Source organism: Helobdella robusta (assembly GCF_000326865.2).
Source record: "Helobdella robusta unplaced genomic scaffold HELROscaffold_26, whole genome shotgun sequence".
Taxonomy (NCBI): Eukaryota; Metazoa; Annelida; class Clitellata; order Rhynchobdellida; family Glossiphoniidae; genus Helobdella; species Helobdella robusta.
In genome coordinates this window covers 1,942,658-1,968,436 of record NW_008704349.1, presented here as the reverse complement: position 1 = coordinate 1,968,436, position 25,779 = coordinate 1,942,658, and the positions used below count along the sequence as shown (strand labels likewise).

The window sequence follows — 25,779 nt, the reverse complement described above, 5'->3', positions numbered from 1 at the left end:
TTTGACAGAAATCAAATTTTTTTTATACTTTTGTTTCACGGTCGTTTTGGTTTTTTTTATCTTGTGTGAAAATATCTAAGAAATACCCGCACTGAAGATTTGGATGCATGTGCACGCGTTAAACTATATTTTTTATAAACTTTTTGTGGGTTCGCCAAAAAATTCGGCCATTGTTTTACATATCATGAAAGTTTAACACGTGCAAGTGACTCATTAATCGTATGTCTATTAAAATTGTTAGAATATTGTTTAAACTATAATGATAATCATAATAATGTTTAACAATAAAATTGTCATAATAATATTAGTGTTATTATTATTAAGTGCGTCTGAATGTACTTGCCAAGGTTAGCTTTATAATATTATTAATACTTCGTTTGCATAAATTTTTTATAACAAGGCTAATATATAGGTACAGGCACAATAATACATAATAGATGAATAAATTAATAAATAAAGATTAGATCTCCATTTTATAAATATTCATTACGAATACAATACAATACATTATGAATAAGTTATGATAATCCCATCAGAAGAATAAATTATGATAATCACGTCAGAGGCCAAACTATTTTGGGCACTGTTTCATGGCTACAACTCTGCCATACGACCTACGCCTGACATCAGCAACAACGCTCCACTTGTCACCATCGATTACGACCTGCATACGCTAAAATTCGGGGTTCCTTTTTGTTATTTCTGAAAATCTAAATAAAAAATGATTGTTTTCTGGTCTCTAATTAGAAATTTTTTGATACTGGCTTTTGTAAATCTATAAATACCCACCAATATATACGCATAAATAACTGTATTCATTCGTGCTATTTAAATTCATTTAATACTCGAAGATTATTATTATTATTTCTATTTATTATATATTTATAATTTATATTTATTTACTTACTTGTTTTTTTCAAATTTAGAATGAAAGAAGACAAACGATGAGCTGTTTGGGAATTATAAAATTAGTTAGTAGATCGCTTTTTATTGTAAATTTTATGAACTACAATGACTGACAATGTTTAGCCATAACAATCCTGATTTCAATTCAAGATTTTATTAATAAAAATTTTGATGTGCAATATATTTTGACGATTTTACAACTTTATACCTTTACAACTTTTAACTCTATACCAAAACCAAGTGTGCAGATATGGGCCACGTATTTTCGGGCGAAAATCTTAAAAGGATCAACAAATATTTTGTATTTATTCAATTTTTCTCTTATTAGCAAACCGAAATTGCTGGTTTGCCACTCTTTAAAAAATATTTACGTCTAATGGCTCTGTAATAAAAACATCATCAACAAATATTAACAAACCGGTGAGATTTTGTGGTCTTCTTCGTCGTGCCTGTTCCTTTCAGTGCATTGGCGACCATCGACCTCCANAAAACCCGATCTTTAGCACTTTGTAGTAGTTGAAATAGGGTGATATTTNNGTGGTAGGAACATCAAAACAAATGTTAACAAACAAACATACAACAATAACAAATGTTAACAAACAAACATACAACAATAACAAATGTTAACAAACAAACATACAACAATAACAAATGTTAACAAACAAACATACAACAATACAAATGTTAACAAACAAACATACAACAATAACAAATGTTAACAAACAAACATACAACAATAACAAATGTTAACAAACAAACATACAACAATAACAAATGTTAACAAACAAACATACAACAATAACAAATGTTAACAAACAAACATACAACAATAACAAATGTTAACAAACAAACATACAACAATAACAAATGTTAACAAACAAACATACAACAATAACAAATGTTAACAAACAAACATACAACAATAACAAATGTTAACAAACAAACATACAACAATAACAAATGTTAACAAACAAACATACAACAATAACAAATGTTAACAAACAAACATACAACAATAACAAATGTTAACAAACAAACATACAACAATAACAAATGTTAACAAACAAACATACAACAATAACAAATGTTAACAAACAAACATACAACAATAACAAATGTTAACAAACAAACATACAACAATAACAAATGTTAACAAACAAACATACAACAATAACAAATATTAACAAACCGTTGAATTTTTAAAATTTTCCAAAAGAGGTGGAGTGATGCGAATCTGGCCTGGAATGAAAGTGAATACAATAACATTCCCTCCATCGTAGTTATGGCCTCTGACGTTTGGATTCCTGACGTTTCAGTGAAAAATGGGTGCGTGTGTGTATGCGTGTTTTTCCTCTCTCCCTTTCTCTCTCTCTTTCTCTTTCTAAACCAAAAGCACCTCAGACGTTTATAGTGTTATTTTGTATGAACTACTCAATTGTTTTACTAGGAACCATTTCTTGGCGTATATGGTGCCAAAATAATCTACAAAATGTCAATTTATTTTACAAAAACTGTAAAATTAAAATTCCAAAACCATCAAGTTAGTTACTAACAAAACGCCAAATGAATCCACAGAAACGAAAGATTTTTCGACGGCTTGACGGAAAACTCACTCCAAGAAGTCATCATATCGTCAAAGGGAGAAATGTCATTGGACCTTTTGAAGGAGACGACGACTTTTTGTAAATTAGATTTGACTTATTTTCCATTTGACGTGCAGACTTGCTACATAGGTTTCGACATCTGGGCTTATACTAAAGAACAGGTAGGTGGCTGGTGTTTACGTGACGTTCTTTATGTATTTTTTTTTCAAATTTTTATATTTAATAATAAAATCTGATCTTCAAAATAAATTTCTGAGATGTTTGAATAGATAAGATCATTTTTTCACAGTTTTTTAGTGATTTTATTTAAAAAATTGAAAAATTTGAGAATTATTCTCAGGTAAAACTGCGTGCTAAATTTAACAAAATCGAAGTTGACTACATGGCACCATTTGGACAATGGCATATTGTTGACACCAAGGTATTTTGTTAATTATCATTTGTGTTATTATAAATTATACTATTATACTATTTTATACTCAATTATTTCATAACGTAATTGTGTTTAGTAACTTCATATAAATGTATTTAAAATTTGTCTCATTTTACAATTTACGTTCAACACACACACGTCACACATACAAACGCTCTCTCTCTCTCTCTCTTCCTCTCTCTCTCTCTCTCTCTCTTTCTCTCTCTCTCTCTCTTTCTCTCTCTCTCTCTTCTCTCTCTCACACACGTACACACATACGTGGCTAGGTGAAAAGAATAGTTCACACGTATGAACTGACACACATGAGTTACTCGGAGGTGATTTTTATATTTTACCTAAAAAGGGACCCTCTATAATACTTCACCTACTTCGTGTTTCCATGCGTTCTGTCGTTTCTTGTGGTGATGTTCGTCTTTCTTACTCCACCTTCTTCCAATCGGAAAATTAGTTTCAGCATTACTGTCCTCTTATCATTTAACTTCTTCCTCAACTCGATGTTTTTTGTCCTGCCAGAGTCCGGCGATTACATACCTTGTTTGAGTGAGGTTTTTAACAAATTCATCTGTTGTCGATTATATTTATTACATTTGATTTACAATATGCTGATTATTGCTAATTAATCATATTTTTTGTAAAATTTTCATAAAATTTGATCGGAGAAGTTCTAAAAAATAATAATTTTCTCACAACTGAAACAGCGGTTTACGTCATTTTCGTGATGTTCATGGCTACACTGGCTCTTTTCTCGTCAATAGTCATTTTAATTTTGCACTACCATAGCGAAACCAAGCCGCCTCCAATCTGGCTTCAAACATTGGTGCTAAAAAAATTAAGAACTCTGATTGGCATGAAGAAAAAGACAATATGGACGCCAAAAAATTCAATTTTTACGAATTTTAAGAATGGTTCGATTGAACATTTACATCTTCTCTACGCAAATATTCAAAAATCAATCGAAATTATTCAAGATGAAATCAGACAAGACCGTATAAATGCATGCCTAGGCTGTCAAGTAGTTGAGCATTCAGGCGAGAACGATGAATCTATGAAAGTCGTCGCGAAATTAATTGAAGAAATGAAATTTTTGAAAGGTTTCAAGAATCGTAAAACATTTTTGTCTGCCTGTTACAGTTCTACTCATTCGTCAACCAAGTTTGAGAATTCTAATTTTGAAGATGAACTAAAATCTTCAAAAACATTTAAAAATAACTCCCAATTAAAAGTATTTCAATCGGAGAATGATAAATCCAAACCTAGCAACCTAAATCTGCGTGCAAAATTTTACAATATGATGGACGAAATAAGGACGTTAATGAAACTGAAACCCCTCCTTCTAGAAACGAACGAAACTTTAACCTCAGAATTCCAAACTACTGCTAACAGGAAGCTGTGGATAGAAATAGGAAATGTTATAAATAGATTTCTCTGCTATGTATTTGTTGTAGTTTCAATTCTTGGTAGTTTGTGGCTGCTATGGTTTTGGCCAGAGGGGGAGCCAAATATCGTCGATGCCCAACAGAATGACGCCTTCTATAATGATGGCACCGTTTGATTTAAAATGATACTATATCTTTATCCTGTCTGATTCAAAGAGATATATCTTTGCTCTGTCTGATTCAAGAGGATATTATATCTTCGGCCAGTCTGGCTGATTCAAAAAGATATTCTATCTTTGCCAAGTTCAATTCAAAATTATTTTTACAAAATTATTTCAACATAAAAGTTAAACTTCTATTTATTTATCCTCGTTTTAGTAACATTTTCGTGAGAATGAATAAGCAAAAAACAAAAAGCTGATCGATATATACACGGTGCTCGCTACCTGGTGTTTTAATACGGGAAATTATTGACGATTTTCATATGACATCACATTGCATTACGTATTATTACATAACATTACATCAAGTTACATTACATTAAATCGCATCAAATTACATTGCACTATGTAGCATTACATTTGTTTGGTGATTTTAAACGTAATTTACCTGAATAAAAGATAACTCGTGTGTATGTGTGTGTGTTGTTTATTTGTATGCAATATTTGATGGATTGGGGTTCGTGTCATTTTTGTACTCGTTATATCTGAAAATTCATATGCTTTTCTTTGGGTTATAACTCGATTATTTTAAAATAAATGAATGGATCACAGCTTTTAAAAGGTTTAACTAAAATCTTTTCATTGAATTTAAAGAATAAAATTGTTTAAATAAAATTTAGAAGAAATTAAATGAATATGAAAATGATTGAAATATGCATCGCGTATTTTTGATTTTGTCTCTGGCGACTTTTTCAAGAAATCTATGCCAAGGTTTGCTTTTTTCTATCATTTTTTATTTAATTGATGAAAGTTATAAATTGAAACTCAAAAAAATATTTTTAATTTTATAAGAAAATACATATAATAATATTTATATAATATCAACGGTCGAGCGATGGTATAATGGTAAAGATGTCTGGCACTGCCGTAGCAAAAATCCCCGCCCATCACATGCAATGGGTTGGATGTGTTTCTTTGCCTGCTTTTACATAAGCAATTTTGCTTTTAAACTGTTGAATTGAAATAAAATAAATTAATCGGATGACTAATGTTACTGTTTGTAACGTTGAGTGTCGAGTCTAGAGTAAAATTACTTTTCCCTGAAATTACTATAAACTCAATTTAGTATTAAACTATAGTTATAGGAATATATATTATATATATAATACAATTATTGATGAAAATCACAGCATTTTCGGCGTTAGTTAACTTCCTGGAAGTCTTAATCCTATGTATATAATACTAAATTTCAAACAAATATTTTTGTATAAATTTCAGAATCCAAACTTTTTCAAACTCTGCTCAATGACTACAACAAAAACGTGAGGCCAGCTGTTCATTCCAACTCCACAATCAACGTCATGTTGGACTACGACCTCCATCTGCTCATCTCTATCGTAAGTACTGTCAGCGTCCAATCTGTGGGGGGTAGATAGAAGGGGGGCATCTGTCCCGCGGCCTCAACAAAAATTGGTTTCCCAGCAATTTAAAAAAAAATCTGAAAATATTCATCGTAAAATAAATAAGAAATAAGAATAATTTTCAACTTATTTAGAAAAATTTTTCACGAAAAATTTCAGAATGAAAAAGAAAAACGAATGAACGCTCTTGGGTTTATAAAAATAGTAAGTTAATCTGAAATAAAAATTCTACTGCAACCGTTACTACTACTGCTACTACCACAACTACTATATAACTACTACTACTACTACTATTACTGCAGCTGTTGCTATTACTAATACAATTACAACTACAACTCTCATTAATATTATTATTTCTCTCTTAATTTTTCCAGCTACAATTACTACTACTATTACAAAATTTTAAATGATATCCAATATCGCACACACACAACAGAAATGGACTGATCATAATCTGCAATGGATCGCAAGCGAGTACAACAACGTTTCTACGATTGTCACACGAGCTTATGACATCTGGACACCTGACATCTCTATAAAAAACGGGTATATATGAGTGATGTCTGTGTGTTTGTAGCAGTAGAAGTAGCAGTTGTAACAGCAGTAGCAACGACTGTAGTAGTGGTAGTAGCAGTAGCAGCAGCAGTGATAGCACTACAACCAGTAGAAAAATTTTATATTGAACTATAGAGACGAGCGAGTTTTCGAAGTTTTGAAGGACGATTCTCCGGAAAAAGTGAAAATAACATCATTTGGGGAGGTCAGTCTGAACCTCATGAAGAAAACTACAACCTTTTGCGATTTGGACTTGAAGTTTTTTCCATTCGACAGGCAGACCTGCTATGTAACTTTCGACAGCTGGACCTATGAAACCGATCAAGTAATTTTTTTTACTGCTCTTTCATACTTTAGAAAAATTACTTTGTGAATTGAGAAAAAGTAAATTTTATGTAATTTTACATAATAGTTTTCTTCTAATACTTTATTTTTGCTAAAAAACTGCTATATATTTATTAAAAACTATAGATAATGATTATTTTTGTAGATGTAGATATAATTAATTTATGATTTTGAAAAAAATTTTTGCACAATAGTTACTCTTTGATATAAACCCGATGAAAGTCACTTTGAATCGCTACTCGCGAGACAAACAATGGATCGTTTTGGACAAAAAGGTGATTAAAACACGCTAAAATGAAAAAATTAGTTTTTTCATATTATATCCAATTATCAATAATAATTAACTCTTTATGCATTACGAATGATGGAATGATTGAATGAACAAACGAACGAACGAATATACAAATGAACAAACAAACGCTAAAGTTAGTACTTCCAATTCACAATTTCACAATCCGATCACAAGGCAGAAAAGATAATCCACGCATATAACGACAATGAAATGAAATACGCCGAGATCAACTTCATCTTCCGTCTCGAAAGACACCCCATATCCTACCTAACTTACTTCATCTATCCGTGTATCACGTCATCAGTTGTGGCTTTGTTCGTCTTCATTATGCCCTTGGACTCTCAGCAGACTATCAATTTCAGTGTCACCGTCCTATTGTCATTCCTTTTTTTCCTCAGCTACATGTTCTTCGCACTTCCAGAGCTAGGAGACTATATTCCATGTTTAAGTTAGATACTTTTTACTTATTCTGGTTTTAGTTTTAAAATTATGTTGTTATATGGTAGTAATTATTACAATATGGCTATTTATATAGAGCCAATTTTTATTCATTTATTCATTGATTTATTTATTCATTCATTCATTCACTTATTAATTCATTTTAATTCAGAATTACAATTATATTTAAGATATAATTATTAAATTATTAAATACAAAAATTTTCTTGCAGCCGTCTACGTACTATTCGTAATGTTCGTGGCCTTTCTGTCTCTCTTCTTCACAATAATAACCCTGACCCTGCACTACCACGGACAAGACAAACCACCTCCCAAATGGCTGCAACAGCTGGTGCTGAACAAATTAGCCGGTACAATTAGGATGAAGAGTAGGAAACCATATAGTGCACCTGTCAGGAGAAATTTTATCAAATCGAAGAGCGGAACAATCGAGCATCTTAAGTTTCTCTTTAAAAATATTCAAAAATCAGTGAATTATATTCAGGATCAAATCAGAGAGGAGCGTTTGCAAGTTGGCTACGAGGGACATGTTGATGAGCAAGAGCGAGAGAGTTACGAAACTATCGAATCTGTCAACCGTCTGATTGAGAAAATTAAACATCTTAAAGGATTCGGCGATGAGAATGCGAAGCCTGACACCTCAAAACCAAATATTACCCAGAACCCAAAACAAAAAACCACCACAACTAGCAAGATTACAAGAAAATTTCAGCAAACCGTCAAAAGATTAAACCCACAACTCAATAAAAGCAACCCAAAGACCTCAGACATATTTTCACGTTTGAGGTTGTACAACTTGATGAATGAAGTTCAGTTGTTGATCAGACTAGAGCCCTTACTGGTGCAAGTTAATGAGACGTTGGTTAACGAGTCGACTGTTATATCCAACAAACTCTTGTGGATTGAACTGGCGAACGTGATAAACAGATTGTTGTTTTGCATATTTGTAGTTGTATCTTTATTCGGAGGGCTGGGGTTGTTGTTGTTTTGGCCAATGAGTGAGCCGCACGATATGGATTCGCAAAAAAATATTGCTTTCTATAATTAATTTTAAATATTTTATAATTAATTTTACATATTTTACCTTAATAAATTTACGAGAAATAAAGTTCATCTTTACCTCATTTCTTCATTGCGAAACTAATTGCATACTAATTCAAAATCCCAACCTCCCAAAAAACTTTAAAAATTTAAAATTGAAATCACTTCAAAAATGTATTTTATTAAACCTGCTTTAAGAAGAAAAATATCAGTCAAAGAGAAGGAGAGAGAGAAAGAGAGAGAGAGAGACAGAGAGAGAGAGAGAAAGTAAAAATAAATAATTTTTTTTTCAAAAAAAAACCAACACAAACGATCAATTGTTCTTCACCCCTGTAGATCCAAGAACAAACAAATCCAATCCATCTTCTGTCCTTCTTTGCTCCTTAAATTCCGCTGGTGAAAAAAAGTTCAAATTCAATTTTTAATATTCCTCTAGAAGAGTAAACTATTTTCGATAGCATAGTTTCTATTTTATGAATTTTTTAGCAAGAAGTTTAGAAAGTTTTTTTATTTAAGAGATTTAACTTTTGATTTTTGTTCAACATTTGTCAAATAGTCTTTATTTCACAGTTTTTACCATTATATTCATGAAAATTTCTCATTTAAATTTTTAGATTGTTGATTTATTTACGTAAAATTTGTGAATTGTTATATACTGCGTGTTGAAATGAACCTTTTGGATAGTTTTTTTATGTAGCTGATATGTGTTGTTTGTTTTTCATTGTATTTCTATCTCAGATATCGAATCAGATTTGCCATGGTTAGATATTTTCCTTATTTTTAATGTGACATCTATCTAAAACCGTATGATGTGCTATCCTAATTTTCAATAACTTTTTATCAAAATTCGCTAAATTGGATGAAAATTTCAAAGATGAAGTTGCAAAAAACAAACATCTCATTATATATTTAACAAAACGTAATGAAGTTTTATAACCATTTTGCAACAACGTTATCAAATTTCGTTAACAACTTATCAAAATTTATTCAATTTCACAAAAATTTGATAAAATTCTGATTTAAATAATGATGCTTCAACTCTAGAGGCCCAACTATTTTGGAATCTCTTCCACGATTACAACCCAGCAATTCGTCCAGTTACTGATTTAAACTTTCCTGTTAATGTTACAGTTGACTATGTCCTCTTTTCCATCACTTCTATTGTTAGTTAATTTTACTTTCACAAATTAGCTAGTAACAGATGTAAGTTTTATTTTATTTTACTGTAGTAAGTTAATTAAGTTTATTATTTTCTTTTGTTTATTTAATTTAGTTACTTACATCATTTATTCATTTATTTGTTCATTCATTCATCCTTTCCTTCATTCATTCCTTCATTCATTCATTCAACGATGTAAGGACGAAAGGAACCACAGAATGTCCACAGTCGGAGTGTATAAAGCGGTTGGTTAGATAATAAAATTATTATTATTATTAAAAATAATAATAAAAATAAATATAAAATAATAATGATAATGATGAAATTTCCAGAAGTGGTTGGATCCAAACTTATCATGGAACTCTAGTGACCACGGAAACATAACGAACATCGTTGCAAGGGCCTGTGACGTCTGGATTCCCGATCTCTCCATCAAAAATGGGTATTGCGTATTCCTTTCTTTCTCTCTCTTACTCTTTTTTTCTCTCTTTCTCTCTCTTTTTTTCTCTCTCTCTCTAACAAGGGCTTTGATGTCTTAACTCAAAGTGGACAGGTAAACCTTCAATTCTTTTTCTTGTTTTCTTCTTTCTTCCTCTCCCTCTCTCTCTTTCTCTCTCTCTCTCTCTCTCTCTCTCTCTCTCTCTTTCCATAAATTAATAATTTTAAATAATAATAACAAATTCAATTGTGAAATTTGAAAAAAAAAATAGTGACCGGCAAACTTTTCCAGTTTTGACCGAAGAATCCCCGCAGCGGGTATACATTTCTTCGGAAGGTTTTGCCTTTTTAATTGTTAATTTAATTAATTAGTATTTAATATTTATTATGTATTTATTATTTTATTAATTTTATTTATTAAAGAGATTATTTTAACTGTTGGAGGTATAGTATGTTTGTAATTGTGAACAGATTAGATGACAAGGATATCCCAACCTTTCATATTCAACGCATGTGCGATAAGTGGTTTAACGCTTATTCATATATGCTTGTGTGTTTGTGTGAGTGTGTGTTTGTGCGTGTTGATAACTATACCTAAGATTGAGAAATAATTAAGAAGGAATGACCTTTAACCTTTAACCTTTGACCTTCATCGAAAGGCGAGGTCTCCATGGATACGATGATCGAAACCACGATATTCTGCACGCTGAATATGGCTTACTTCCCGCTAGACGTACAAGCCTGCTACATATTTATGGACAGCTGGTCTTATACCAATACGCAAGTAATTCGAGGAGTTTTTTACTTGTATGTGTGAGTGTGTGTGTTTGTGCGTTAATACGTGTGTGTGTGTTAATTAGTGTGTGTGTGTGTTAATTAGTGTGTGTGTGTGTGTGTTAATTAGTGTGTATGTGTTTGTTTGTGTGTGTGTTTGTAATTTAGACAGCTGAATCTTTAGTGCTCCGTAAAAGCATTTATTTTTTTTATAGCAGTATAATTACTCAATCATTTATACATCCATCTATTCGTTCGCCCATCTCTCAATTAATCAATTCATTCATTCCTTCATTTATTCATTCATTCATTCGTTCATTTATTTATTCATTCATTCATTAATTCATTCATTCAGGTTAAGTTATTTTTCAAAACCGAGAGACTGGACATAACGAACATGATACCCCAAGGACTCTGGGATGTAGTCGATACAGAAGTACGGCTCTTAACAGTTTTTTCATTATTTAAAATATAATAATTTGAAAATAAATAGGTGAATTTCCCAAATTAAACCTTATTTATAGGTAAGAGAAGTTATCAATGAGTTTGACGAGAGGGATATGACGTACTCAGAGGTTAACTTCGTCATCCATCTCAAGAGAAACCCGCTGTTTCACGTAACCTATTTCATTTATCCATGCCTCATCTCTTCTGTAGCGACAACCTTCGTCTTCCTGGTACCCTCTGACACCAATCAAAAAATTGAATTCAGCACTACTATTCTTATATCCTTCTCCGTCTTCTTGAATACCATGTACTTCAGTTTGCCGAAATCTGGAGATTATATCCCGTTTTTGGGTGGGTTTATTTCCATCTTTGGAATCCAAATTTGAAATTTTTTCAATTTTAAGCTGTTTTTTTTCAAATTATCATAGTCCTTTATCATCTTTGAGTCGTTTTTTTTAATATTTGGATACTAAAATGACTTTTTAAAAATTTTAAACTAATTTTTTTAACATTCGCACAGCTTTCTACGTGGTCTTCGTAATATTCATATCATCCCTGTCCGTGTTTTTTACGGTGTTCGTTCTAATCCTTCACTACCACGCCGAGTATAACGCACCGCCTCTTTGGTTTCAGAATTTTATTTTTAATAAACTAGCAAGGATCATAGGAATGACGAGAAAAATAAACTGGATCCCTGATGATAATTTGCTCCTGAAACCTAGAAATGGGAGTATGGAGTATTTGCAGTTTCTGTTTAGAAATATTGAAAGACTCGTCAGTGTGTTAAGAGATGCGGTAAGCCGCGAGCGTTTGCACGTTTGCAAGGAAGAACTCGAAAACAGTGAAACTGAAATTTTGTTAGGAGAGTTGATGGGAAAGTTTGAACATTTGAAAGGGTTTGGTGGTTGCAAAAAGTATTCATCCTCTCATCGAAAATCATCCTATTTGGCGCGCAAAGCTTTGAATCCAAGTTTATTAAACGAGGAATTTTGTGAAAATTTACAACCTGAAGAAATTTTTTTACTCGATTCTTTTTTCAAATCACAAAACGCACGGGAGAGGTTGTACAACTTGATTGAAGACATCGAAGCATTAATTCAAATTAAACCACTTCTAATACAAGTCCACGAAACGTTGAAAGAAGAATCGATCGTCATTTCAAACAAACAATCATGGATACAAATCGCGAACGTAGTAGACAGACTTTTATTTTTAATATTTTTCATCGTTTCAATTTTCGGAGGCTTCAGTTTATTGTGGTTTCTACCGACTTCCGGGCCAAAATCTGTCGACCCACTCGTTAGGCCATCAACTGAATGACGTCACCTAGAAAAGAATGATGACCTCGGTGATATCTTTATCTTATTTAGCATTTATCGGGTACAGACAATATTTCAATCAATCAATCAATCATTCAGTCAATCAATCAACCAATCAATCAGCCAATTAAGTAGCTTATAAAGCGCCATTTCAATGATTTTAACAAACAGATGAGTGTGGAGATACATTCTGAACTTTATAGTTGATGGAGAAGTAGTCAGAGAAGGAGGTAGGTAGAGAGTTTCAGAGATAAGGACCAGAATTGACAAACGCAGATTTAGCATAAGAGTGTTCAAACATGCGGCTGAACCTGGAAAATACAGAATTAAATTTGGAAATATTGGCGTAGTTGTGGTTGGAGATTCTTTTTATTATATATGTTATTTTATTTTCAAATAAATTGTCAACTGCGTGATCTCTTATGTTTCTTTCAATAAACTCAAATTGAAGTATTTTTTCAAATGAAGTAATAAAACTGTCAAAATTTTCAAACGTGTTTAACAATCACTCTAGTTACAAAAATACTAAGCTTTTCTAATAATTTTCTAATTAGTATCAACCATCAACATAAAGATTATAAATTTTTTTCTCGTGGCAAAACTCAAACTAATTGAATGGAGATAAAAAAAACTCGAAATTTGTAAAAAAAAAAAATAAATTATATTGATTTTGTTTCCTACCTGAACATTTTTTCTTCATCTGCAAACAACTCAAACAATAAAAAAACTAAACACGCACTTATCTGTTCATTCTATAAGTTCTTAATACTTTAATTGATTAATTTATTTTCTTATTTTTTCATACACAGGAGATGCATTCTATAAATTATTATGGTTTTTTTGTTATATTTTGAGTAAACAATTAAATTGATTAAATTTAAATCATTTCAGTTCTTCTGTTTTTTATATAAACATTCTCGTTCTTCAGTTCTCAAACTTAATAATGGTTCCAATTATAATGTTTCAATTGGCTTCATCGGTTGTCGTAGCATGTATATTTCAATTCTCAGCACTACATTGTCAAGGTTATATATTTTTGTATTGTATTGTGCTCTGTTATTTTACGTACACTTTTTTGTGACAAAATTTTGAAAAAAGAACTGTATGTTTTGTTTTTGTGTTTATTCATTTACAAATTTTTATTATTTTTGCGAATAAAATTATATAAATTAATTCAAAGCATAAAAATTTGACATGCATGTGAAAACACCAACATTTCATTACATTTTAATCTATTTAATATGAATCATTCAAAATATTTATCACTTGAGTTAATTATTAAGCTATATTTATTTAATTATAAAATGCACTGCTCTAATGTATCAACGTATCACACACAGTGAATGTAATAAGACAGGGATTTTTAACATTTGAACCAGGTCCATTCGAGACCTTCGTCAAAGTACAGCCAAGTGCTTTAACCGTTGCACTAACAGTTTATTTTGTGTTTATTTTGACAGAAGCCCAACTTTTAAAGAATCTTTTCAAGAAATACAATTCAAAAATGAGACCTGTCTTTAACGAAAACACTCCAGTCTATGTCACTGTGGACTATATTCTCTACTCTATCAAGTCCATCGTTTGTGCATTAGTTTTAAATAATTTCAATTGTTAATTGTATTTTTATTTAATTAATTTGTTAAATATTTATTCATTTAAATTAAAACTTCATCAAATTTAGTTAATAAAGCGCTTCTTGGCGAATTTTTAAAAAATTTTCATTTCAGAATGAAAAAAGTACGAGGTGAATACTTTAGGAATAATGATCGTTGTAGGCAAATTTTACAAAACACAAAACTTTAAAAACTATTTTGACTTATTTATTTCTATTTTAAATTCAAAATAAATAGGAATACTTTCATTTAAATTCGGATAAAAATAACTTTTTTGAAATTTCAGAAATGGGTTGATGAATTTTTGACATGGAATAAGAGTGACTACGGTAACAAGACGTCAATTGTGTTAAAAGCTGGTGACGTCTGGAAGCCTGAGATCTCTGTCAGGAATGGGTATGTATGTATCCAGAGTCAAATTTAAGAGTGGGCAGGCTATCAGAGAAGAACGTTTTAGAGTTCGTTACAATGATTTTGTAGAGTAGTATGAACGTGAAAAGTGTGAAACTGCCGAGTTGTTGAATGAGCTGATTGAGAAGATGAAACATTTGAAATATTTCAGTAGCTGCAAAAAAAATTTGGCGTTATGTTTTCAATCTATCTACTCATACACTGAGCTAAAAAATTATTTAGACTGCCACAAATCTCAACACCTGGAAACTTTAAACAAAAACTTAAGACCAGCTACTCAGCAACGGAATGAAATTCAAAAAAGTTTTTTACCAAAACTCAATCCAAGCGAACGATTGTACAATTTGATGAATGATGTTGAGATACTGGTAAAATTGAAACAACTACTCCAAGAGATGAATGACGTTATCCATAAGGAAACCAACCTAATACCAAACAAAAGTCTCTGGATTGAAATGGTGAACGTGGTGAACAGATTTTTCTTTTGTGTAACTGTCGTCGTCTCATCGGCTGTCGGCATGTGGCTGTTGTGTCACTCCCAAAAATCAGACATTGACGATTCTGTCTAAATTATAATATTTGTTTATATGAAACTGCACTTTCACATATTTTACTTTGTTATACATACGCATTTGTACATTGTTGTTATTTATGTTTTATAACCGCCGGATTGTTGGAATTACGATATATAATTAATTTCAATTAATCATCATTATCTTGAGCATTTATTATCTTTGTAATGTTTGGATTGTCGGAATTTCCTGTATAAAAGGGACAGAATTAGCGAAGTCATATAGCGAGGTTTGATGCGAAGTTGAAATTGTGATTTATGTAGTTACTTGGATTAATTTGGTGTTTCTATTACTGATGGCATTCGAATAAACGTTCAACAAAGTTTGCGTTTAAAGCAGCTGTCTTCATCTATTGGAAATCTTGAACCTATGAAATCACGAATACTTGATCGTTGGAAGCTACAACACTGGTGTTGGAAATATAAAGATCATTGAAGTTATAACATTGGTGTTGGTAGTTACGAGCGTTAAAGTTTACAACAATATGATTCTCTCTTAGATATTCCCAAGAGCGGGTATAACAGCAGTAAAACAATTGAATACAAAGTGCAAATAATAAGACATACAAAGAAAAAACAAAAAATGCAGAAGTAGAAGATCTAATATATGGACCAAAAAATGTTAAGCTTTGAACGAACGCCTTCAAACAAAATATAATTGCTTTGTGTTGTGTTCGGTTTTTTGGACGTCAATTAGATAAAAATAGACCAGATTTTAAGGTTTTTGACTAAGGACTTGTAGGTACACATTAGGTAATTAACTTTTAGTATTAATTCTTGAATCAAAATTTTCAAACTAAATATTTAGTTTGCAAATTAAAGATAGTTTGTAAACAGACATTGACGATTGGAAAAACAACTCTAACACTTGGCTTAGTGCACCAATCAAGAAAGCTTCTAAATAAACAATTCTTTATATGCGAAAAATGTTTACACCAATTTTTCCCCTTAGCACTTACAATTTTTAACGAACTAAAACAAATAAATGAAAAACACACAAAACTATCAAATATGATGAATCGATTTTTGCTTCTACCTGCTACACTCACGTCCTCATCATCAGTAAACACAATCTTCCTCCTTCGCACAAACTAACGTAAACTTATTTAAATATTCTAAAAACCATCTGAATGTGGGCAGCGGCGTAGCCAATTTTTTTGGGGAATCAGAAATTATTTTTAATTGCCGAATTTTTTATGCTTACTGTTCAACGTTCTTTACATTTTGCTATTTAAATCATTTTTACAATTTTTTAGACATTCTTGTCCAATTTAGCCCTTCTGCTAGCAATATTTTCTATTTTACGGAGTATTTAGCCCTATAGTCCCTTAAGGCTACGTCACTGTATGTGTCTTTTTTGTTTTTTAGTTTACATTCAAGAAAATTTATTCTGTATGCATGCGCGTTTTGATGTTGGATGGAATGAATCGATCGGCGTTTTTGCATTTTAAAATGTTTTTCTCATGTACTAAATGAATAAATTTCGTATTATATTTGTATAAAAAATTTAAGTTTTTTAATCATTTTGTGTAAATAATTTATAAATGGATAAGAAGTTTTTAAATTTGACTGTATAAATAGTTAATAAATTGAAATTTGGTGGTAGTAAGATTTGAAAAATTGATCAAACTCTGGAAATAATTTAAGAGTTTTTGCCGTACGATGTTTAGCCTGATAGTTATATTGCTGGTTGTTCATTTCTCCAAACATAATTGCCAAGGTTTTTAACAAGTGGCGTTATGTCAATTCACGATTTTTTTTATAAATAATATAAAATTTAAGTTGTATAAATAATGAAGCAAGATTTCAATTTATAATTACAACTTTGTTTATGTTATTAACATTATAAGATAAATTAATATAAAGTATCGAGAATATAAAAACAATTGAACAATGAAACATTTGAAATTTCAAAAGGCAAAAATTATTTCAGAGGCCCAACTTTTTTGGACTTTATTTCACGATTACAACCCGAACGTTCGTCCGGTCAGCAATAAAAGTTCACCAATCACAGTTTGGGTCGAGTACTACCTGTTCACCATCGTCTTTATAGTTAGTTGTCTCAAATTTATTTCAATTTTTTGTAAATTAATTTGGATAATTTGTGAATTAGTCTGGATAGTTTGTGAAATTGTTTGAGAAATGTATGATTTATACCAATAATTTTTAAATTTATTTGAAAAATTTTCGATTTTGATTTTATTTCAATTTCAGAATGAAAGAGAACACACAATGAGTATAGTAGGAGTAATTAAAATGGTAAATGATACATTCATCCTTAATTAAGATTCATGACATCATGGCATTATTATTATTCAGAAAATGGCACTTTTAACATTTAAAATCATAGCTGTCCTAGCAACAAAAACACTTCAGCATATCTAAACAACTCTATGTTTCGACTTGTATGTCACGTTTTTACTCTCTTCTCTCTCTTTCTCTCTCTCTCTTTTTGTTTCTCTTCTCACACACACAGACAGACACACACGCACACACACACATTATTAGATCTTAAGATATTGAAAAAATTCATCAGAAATGGATAGATTCTTTTCTGAAATGGAACATGAGCGAGCACCACAACATATCTTCAATCGTGACTAACGCCAAAGACGTCTGGGTTCCTGATATCTCCGTCAGAAATGGGTAAAACGTTATTTAAATCAGTGAATTTTCATCAAATAGACAAAACTCACTAAATAAAACATAGACAAAAGATACTAAATAAAATATGGACGTAAGATGCAAAATAAAATATAAACGTTAGATACTAATTTAAATATAGACGAAAGATACTAAATAAAATATAGAAAGACACTAAAAAATAAAAAAGACACTAAAAAATATATAGAAAGATACTAAAAAAATATAAATAACACTGAAGTTGACATTAAATTTTTTGCTTCAAACATTTTCCACAGAGTTGAAAGTTTGTCTGTTGTTGACCACAAATCACCTCAAAAGCTGATCATCAAGTCCAATGGTGAGATATCGTTCGATTTCGTCAGGGAGACCAGAGTTTTTTGTCACCTAGACTTCACGTATTTTCCATTCGACCAGCAAAAGTGCCAAATCTATATTGATAGCTGGACCTATAACACCGAATGGGTTCGTGATGTGTCTGCTTTTGGCAAATTATTATAAATTTCTTGAAAATTTTCAGACAATCTTTGTAAATTTTCTGAATATTTCTGAATATTTTTAAAATTTCAGGTAAGGTTATAAGACTAAATTATTTAAATTTCATTAAAATAAGACCTTGTCGATGAACAAGTAAAAAGAAGAGACAATAGCAACGTTAGATTCGCACAAATTTTTGAAATTTAAATTCTCAAACTTCCAATGTAAGAGTACCTAAGTAGCGATATTTTCCAAAAACATAACAAACAGGTCGTATTCAAGGCATCCGTCAATAAAATCAATCTGAAACATCATTCAGCCCACGAACAATGGCACGTTCTCGATACCAGAGTACAAATCTGTTTCCTATATTTTTATTTTTTTTTCCCTATATTTTCACTTCTATTTTTAAAAAATACAAATCGCCATTTGAACATTTTATTTATTTTATTTATTTTTCACCGTTAGATAAATTAAATAATTTTAATAAACATTTATGCTGCCTGCTTAAGTTAAAAATATATTTATCGATATCTTAAACTAAAAATGCAAACCAGGTAAAACTCAATGAAAGGGTCTACCCAGAAATAAAATCAAACTTTTCTGAAATAATTTTCATCATGCACCTGAAACGCTACCCCCTCTTCCACTTCACGTATTTCATATATCCGTGTGTGGTGACGTTTGTCTTTGCACAGCTAGTTTTCCTGGTCCCGACTGGCACTAGAAAAAAAATTGGCTTCAGTATAACCGTTCTGCTCTCATTTACTGTTTTTCTTGATACGATGTTCTACGTACTGCCCGAGATCGGCGATTATGTTCCTTATTTAAGTAGGGTAGATTTTATTTTTGTCACAAAATTTTTTTTATGAATGAATGGTAGGAATGAATGAATTGGAGGAATGAATAAATGAAATGAATGAATGAATTGAATGGATGAATAACCTACACACAGCCGTCTACGTCGTCTTCGTCATGTTCATGTCCTCTCTCTTCCTCTTCACCACAATAATTATCCTCATCTTGCACCATCATAGCGAAGATGAACCGCCACCAAACTGGCTCCAGTACATCATTTTAAATAAATTAGCAACCATCATCGGTATGAGTAACAAAACGACGTGGATACCTCAAAAAATTCACTCCCTCAAGTTTAAAAATGTAAATTTCGAACACCTGCGATTCCTCTACATAAATATTCAGAAATCTATAAAGGTCATTCAAGACAGGATTGCGCGCGAACGCCTGATTTGTAGTTGGGATAGTGATCTGGCAAAAGAAGAGCATAATGCAAACAGCAGAACAATGAATCGACTTCTCGAAACTTTGAAATATTTAAACAGTTTCAGCGTTGATAGTGAAAATCCAGTCATCTACCCAGATAGTCACAGTCCTAAATTTGGAAATTACTTTTGCAGACGTAAATCACAGATGACAATCTTAAATGAAAATTTTAATCAACAATATTCACAGACTAAACCTAAAATCTTGAAATCTGAAAAAACTTATCCTAGCGAAGATTTAGAAATCATAATGAACGATCTAGCTGCGTTGGTCAGATTGGTACCTCTCTTAGCTCAGATAAACGAAACTCTAAATACTGAATTGGATCTATTGATTAATAAAAGCTTATGGATTGAGATTTCGAATGTGATTAACAGATTTCTGTTGTATATTTTTTTCATTATCTCGACTTTCGGAGGGCTATGGTTGTTGTGGTTTCTGCCAGATTCCAAGCAAGATGAATTGGTCGATCCAGTACGATTTTGAGAATGGAATTTTTTAATTTTTTTATTAACAGTTTTATAGTATGTGACGTGATACATGTCAACAAATACACATTCTAGATATGAGTTTATAAACAAATTAAATTTTATCTAAAAAGAAATATTTCATTTTCAATTATAATATATTTTCGTATAAAAATGAGTTTTTAAAAATGTTCATAAGAGTGTTACATGAATCAAATAAGTTACCGAAAACAGTGTTTGTCATAATAATTGAATGTTGTATAGTATGTTTTATTTCTTTCAATATATAAACTTTTTTATGTATCGAGAACAAGACGATTCAATGTTTGAAGTTGTAAACAACACGGAGAGTCAAATTTTAAACAGCAGTAGAAACCATTCTTATTCCTCCGTACCCACAATTTTATCAGAGCCAGAATCACATAATCTATTTACAAAAGCAAATTCGCAGGTAATAACACTCACTAATTCAACGAGCTTCAGGCAGATCCATTTAAATTGATCTACCATCATCATTCCTACAACCACATGTACATGATGAAAAGTAAAACATTCGAACTTGATATGACGGATGTACCTAGTTCGACCAACAATGGCAAAACTGATGAAGAAGCGGAAGAGGATGGCAAAGAAGAAGAAGAAGATGAGTTTGACAAATCTTGTCCCATCCACAAATCCACAATTTTTCGCTAGAGCAACAGAGATGAGGAACAGATATGAGGAGTTAAAAAATAGTAGTGTCACAAATTTTTTATATTGGCAAAAATAAATGTCTAATTAAAGTTAACAACTTTTATAATAATAATAATTATTATTTTTATTATGATTATATCATCATCAATATTAATGTTGTCGTTATTGTTGTTTGAATTCTTCGACTTTTATACTTGCCTCATCACGTTTCTTCACAGAAGATAAAAAATCCCAAAGAATTTTCTGAAAATAGAAATAAAAATAACAATCAGGTAAATTAAAATCCAAATAAATCTTATAAAGACACAATAATTAGATAAGAAGCAACATAAAAATTAATAATTAACCAAAAACAATAAATAATTAAGCACTTATTAAAATAATGAGAAAAAACTATGACCTCAATAAATCGTAAAGGAGCACCACTATGTCAAATCATCGTGCTGATTACCCCACATACATACACCACACATACATAAATACATACACACAGATGCATATACATATTTAGCAAATTAGCCCAATAATCTACCAAGTTAATATTAAAACCCAATTCAATATTAAAAACTAGAACTTTCTGAACTTGAAATAAAAATACAAATTTAGGCTTTCTTCGAAATTGCACCAGGTGCAAGCGACAAAACACAACACCACACAGTAGTTACTTACTCTGGTTAAAGCCTCTTCATGTACTAACTGTTCACACCAGTGTTCACAATGTTTTCAAGCTGTTTGAAATTGTTTGTTCATCCATTGTTCAAAGTTTAAAGTGTTTAAAAACCTTTCATTTGCACTTGTTGTGTTGTTGAAACAGGTTTCTATGTTGCTAGCGTTTGTTTTGGGGTTACATTGCCCATAGAGGTGCTTTTTTATGATGTGAGAGAAAACTTTTAATAGAGCACTCGACATTTTAATTTTGTAAACATCTTTTAAGCATTCTGTTTGAAAAATAATAGTTACATTTTTAAAAATTAGAATAAATAAGTACTGAATAAAAGCTCCTTCTCTAATCCAATCAAACTTATCTCATTGCGTTTTGTTTGGTTATCGTTATTGGTATATATAAGTTGCCATGAAATGAAAATGAATGAAGCTTTTTAAATAATTTTTTATTAATTAAAAAAGAATGAGGTAACAAACACTAATTAAGCTCCTACAAATTAGCGATAAACTCCAAAATTAAGTTTGCATTCCTTTTATCATTGATGATCAAGTTGGTCAGCTTCGTTAAAGTTTTCGACACATCATCTTCCACCACTTTGATAAGAAATTTTAAAAACATTTTCACGCCGAAGTTACAATGGTTGTTGTACATAGGCAAAACAATTAGCAGTCTTTATAGCACAGATAACAATTTCATTTATTGTGGTTTATTGTAAATTATTTAAAACCAGATTAAATATACATATATACATATATATAAATGGATTGAATGAATGAACAAAAATAAAATATATTTGTGAAAAATTGTATCTTTATATATCATAAACCATATTCATTTGAAGACAAATTAATATGTGAAACGTTTAGTTGGTTAGTTGCACCAATGCGGCAGACGAACATTTCAGATATTAAAAAAACAAATTTGCCCATTCACCGCTCATTTGTTTGTGTGTGTTTCTTTCTGTATGTTTGTGTTTTGTGTCTTTGTATGTGTATTTGCAAGTTTGTATCTGTATATGCGTTAATCTACCAATATAGATATGATATGTTAGTGCTACAATACAGCAATACAAACAATTAAGCAAGACTTGAGCGAGCGTACATACGAACGAACAAAAAACAAGACACACACACATACAAACCAACCAATTAACAAATGTGTCTGTATGTGTGTGTATGTGTATTTATGCGTGTATTTCTATTTCACACAAAATTTTCAAGAGAATATAAGAATGGGTCGGAAACTCTGAAGTAAAATAGAATTCAATAAAGAAAATTGACCGAACCACGCTTATACGAAACAATGAAACAATGTTTGTTACAAAACATATTCTTACAAAAACAAATATACGTAGCGAAAGTGAATTATACATAAGAAAAAGTAGGCCTAAAAGACAAAATTTTGTATGCCTATATATGGTTATAACAAAAAAGCTGCCGTCAACCAATTAGCCAATCAGAAATTTCGGTAAATAATTTTTAAGTGCATTGAGTTCATTGAGTGCGTTGAGTGCATTGAGTGCATTGAGTTTGAACTTGCATATAGGACAGACAACTGTCGCAAACTGACTAGCCAATCAGGAAGTTGCAATCTTGTTATTCCAAAAATACTAGCTAATTAGAAAAATGTGGAAAGTTTTCGACGAGCGAATTATGAATAGTTCGTATATTGATAATAAGAATATATATAAGTGTTTTGTATACATTAAATAAAGCTTGTATAGAAGTGAATGATTTGAAATATTAAGAATGTATAAATGGAGCCAGTATAAATAAGTAGCAGACGATATGTAGAGGTCAGATCAAGAATTTTTGGCGTTGGGGTTTGGGTTCTTGATGTCCGTTTGTTAGTTTTATCTAATTAACATAGCTAACTCTAGTTTAATCTGCAAATTTTGTAGATTCGTGTTAACTTTAACATAATTTCGATCTGATTTGCATCATAAAAGGTTAGGTGTGCCGGTGTTCGCGTTCGTTCGTCGTTCGCTCGTTAGTTCGTTCGTCATCCGTCATTAATTCGTCATTAGTTCACCATTAGTTCATTATTCGTCATTCGATGTTTTTGTGGTAACTGGTTTTACTCTCCATCTTACTGAGAATTTATTTTAGTTAGATTAAATTAAACATTAAAGATTAAATTTGTTAACTAATCAGACATAGATTGGTGAGGTGTGAGTTAATTTCCAATAGGTAAGCTAAGTCATGGGGTTTGAGATTGAGAGATTTATAATTAGTCATTACACGTCATAAGCTAGGGTGTCTGAGGTAGTTTATTACGTAGGTAAGCAGGGGCTTCTATTCTAATACTACTTTAAAAACTTTATGGTGTGTTTTTTTTGTTTTGTGTTATCAATTGCGTCATAATCATGCGTTTGCGCGGTAACCGCTCTTCCGTCCTTCAATCGTTAGTTGGTCATTCAATGTTTTGTGGCGGCGGGTTTCACTCTTTCTTTGTCTTCTTCATGAGATTTTATTTTATTATAGATTAATTAATCAGACATTGGTAGGCGAGATATAGTTAATAACTTCCAATAAACAAGCTAAGTCATTGAATTTGAGATTGAGAAGTTTGCTAGTCATTACAAGTGTCATAACTCATAACCTAGGGTGTCTAAGGAAATTTATTACGTAGGTAGGCAGGGTCTACTGTTCTACCGCTCAACTTTTTGGTGTGTTTTTTTTGTTTTATGTTACCATTTGTTTCATCACCATACGTTTGCGCGCCAACCGCTCGCCCGCGTCCGTCATTCGTTTGTTGGTCATTCAATGTTTTGTGGTGGCAGGTTTCACTCTTTCTCTATATTCTACCTGAAATTGTATTATTAGATTAACTAATCAGATATAGGTAGGTGAGATATGACTTAATAATTTTCAATAAGTAAGCTAAGTCATGGGGTTTGAGATTGAGAGGTTTATTAGTTATCACAAGTGTCATAAGGTGATTTATTATGTAGGTAGGCAGGGTCTACTACTTTACCACAACTTTTTGGTGTGTTTTTTTGTTTTATGTAACCATTTGTTTCATAATCATACGTTCGCGCGCCAACCGCTCACCCGCGTCCGTCATTCGTTTGTTGGTCATTCAATGTTTTGTGGTGGCAGGTTTCACTCTTTCTCTATATCCTACCTGAGATTGTATTAATAGATTAACTAATCAGACATGGGTATGTTAGATATGAGATAATAATTTTCAATAAGTAAGCTAAGTCATGGGGTTTGAGATTGAGAGGTTTATTAGTCATTACTACTGTCATAAGCTAAGGTTTCTAATGTAATTTATTACGTAGGTAGGCTGGGTCTACTATCCTACCACTCAACTTTTTGGTGTGTTTTTTTGTTTTATGTAACCATTTGTTTCATAATCATACGTTTGCGCGCCAACCGCTCGCCCGCGACCGTCATTCGTTTGTTGGTCATTCGTGGTTTTGTTGTGGCAGGTTTCAGTTTTTCTCTATATCCTACCTGAGATTGTAGATTAACTCATCAGAGATACAAATGTGAGATGTGAGTTAATAATTTACAATAAGTAAGCTAATTCATGCGGTTTGAGATTGAGAGGTTTATTAGACATTACAAGTGTCATAAGCTAGGGTGTTTAAAGTAATTTATTACGTACGTAAGCAGGGACTACTATTCTACCCCTTAACTCCTTGGTGTTATTTTTTTTGTTTCATATTACCATTCGTAATCTTTAGCTCGTTCTGTTTGTTAATTAATCATTCGTTCATTTAATCATTCGTTCATTTAATCATTCGTTCATTTAATCATTCGTTCATTTAATCATTCGTTCATTTAATCATTCGTTCATTTAATCATTCGTTCATTTAATCATTCGTTCATTTAATCATTCGTTCATTTAATCATTCGTTCATTACTTCATTCTCATCTGTCTGTAAAGCGCGCTCATTTTGGCGCTTTCATGGCACGTGCGCTCTCTTCGGCACTTGCTAGGCACACGGAGGATGAAGGGCAGCATTCATCATTGATTCGTCAACGTACGGGTTTTCTTGTGGACAATCCGTCGATGGATGTCGCGCCTATTGTTGACGTAGCGCGGTGGCAACGCTGACATCTCGGACTTTCTTTCAATAGGAAGTTTACGCGTCAGCCTCGCCATACATTCGTTCACCACACCACGACATCTCTCGTTTCATGTGGCTGCTGATGACCCTTATGATGATTGTGATGATGGTTTTTATGATGGTAGTTATGATGATAGTTGTGATGG

At 31.5% G+C, this 25,779-nt stretch overlaps 3 protein-coding genes across 3 annotated transcripts; all 3 read left to right on the top strand.

Moving 5' to 3' along the window:
• Positions 1–2,125: 2,125 nt before the first annotated feature.
• Positions 2,126–12,007, top strand: HELRODRAFT_142296 (hypothetical protein; the record flags this gene model as incomplete). The annotated part of the gene is made up of 5 exons (XM_009020078.1): positions 2,126–2,232; positions 2,491–2,675; positions 4,389–4,489; positions 11,518–11,761; positions 11,931–12,007. Coding segments are annotated over 5 exons (714 nt in total), but the record flags the coding sequence as incomplete, so codon positions are not given.
• A 1,665-nt stretch (positions 12,008–13,672) lies between these two features.
• On the top strand, positions 13,673–15,322 carry HELRODRAFT_173469 (hypothetical protein; the record flags this gene model as incomplete). Its single annotated transcript, XM_009020077.1, has 4 exons — positions 13,673–13,754; positions 14,109–14,308; positions 14,629–14,738; positions 15,022–15,322. The coding sequence occupies 4 exons, from the start codon at positions 13,673–13,675 to the stop codon at positions 15,320–15,322; spliced, it is 693 nt and encodes a 230-aa protein (XP_009018325.1).
• Positions 15,323–17,217: 1,895 nt separating this feature from the next.
• HELRODRAFT_79989 (hypothetical protein) lies at positions 17,218–19,524 on the top strand (the record flags this gene model as incomplete). Its single annotated transcript, XM_009020076.1, has 6 exons — positions 17,218–17,380; positions 17,841–17,970; positions 18,246–18,432; positions 18,715–18,795; positions 19,002–19,275; positions 19,400–19,524. Coding segments are annotated over 6 exons (960 nt in total), but the record flags the coding sequence as incomplete, so codon positions are not given.
• Positions 19,525–25,779: the final 6,255 nt, after the last annotated feature.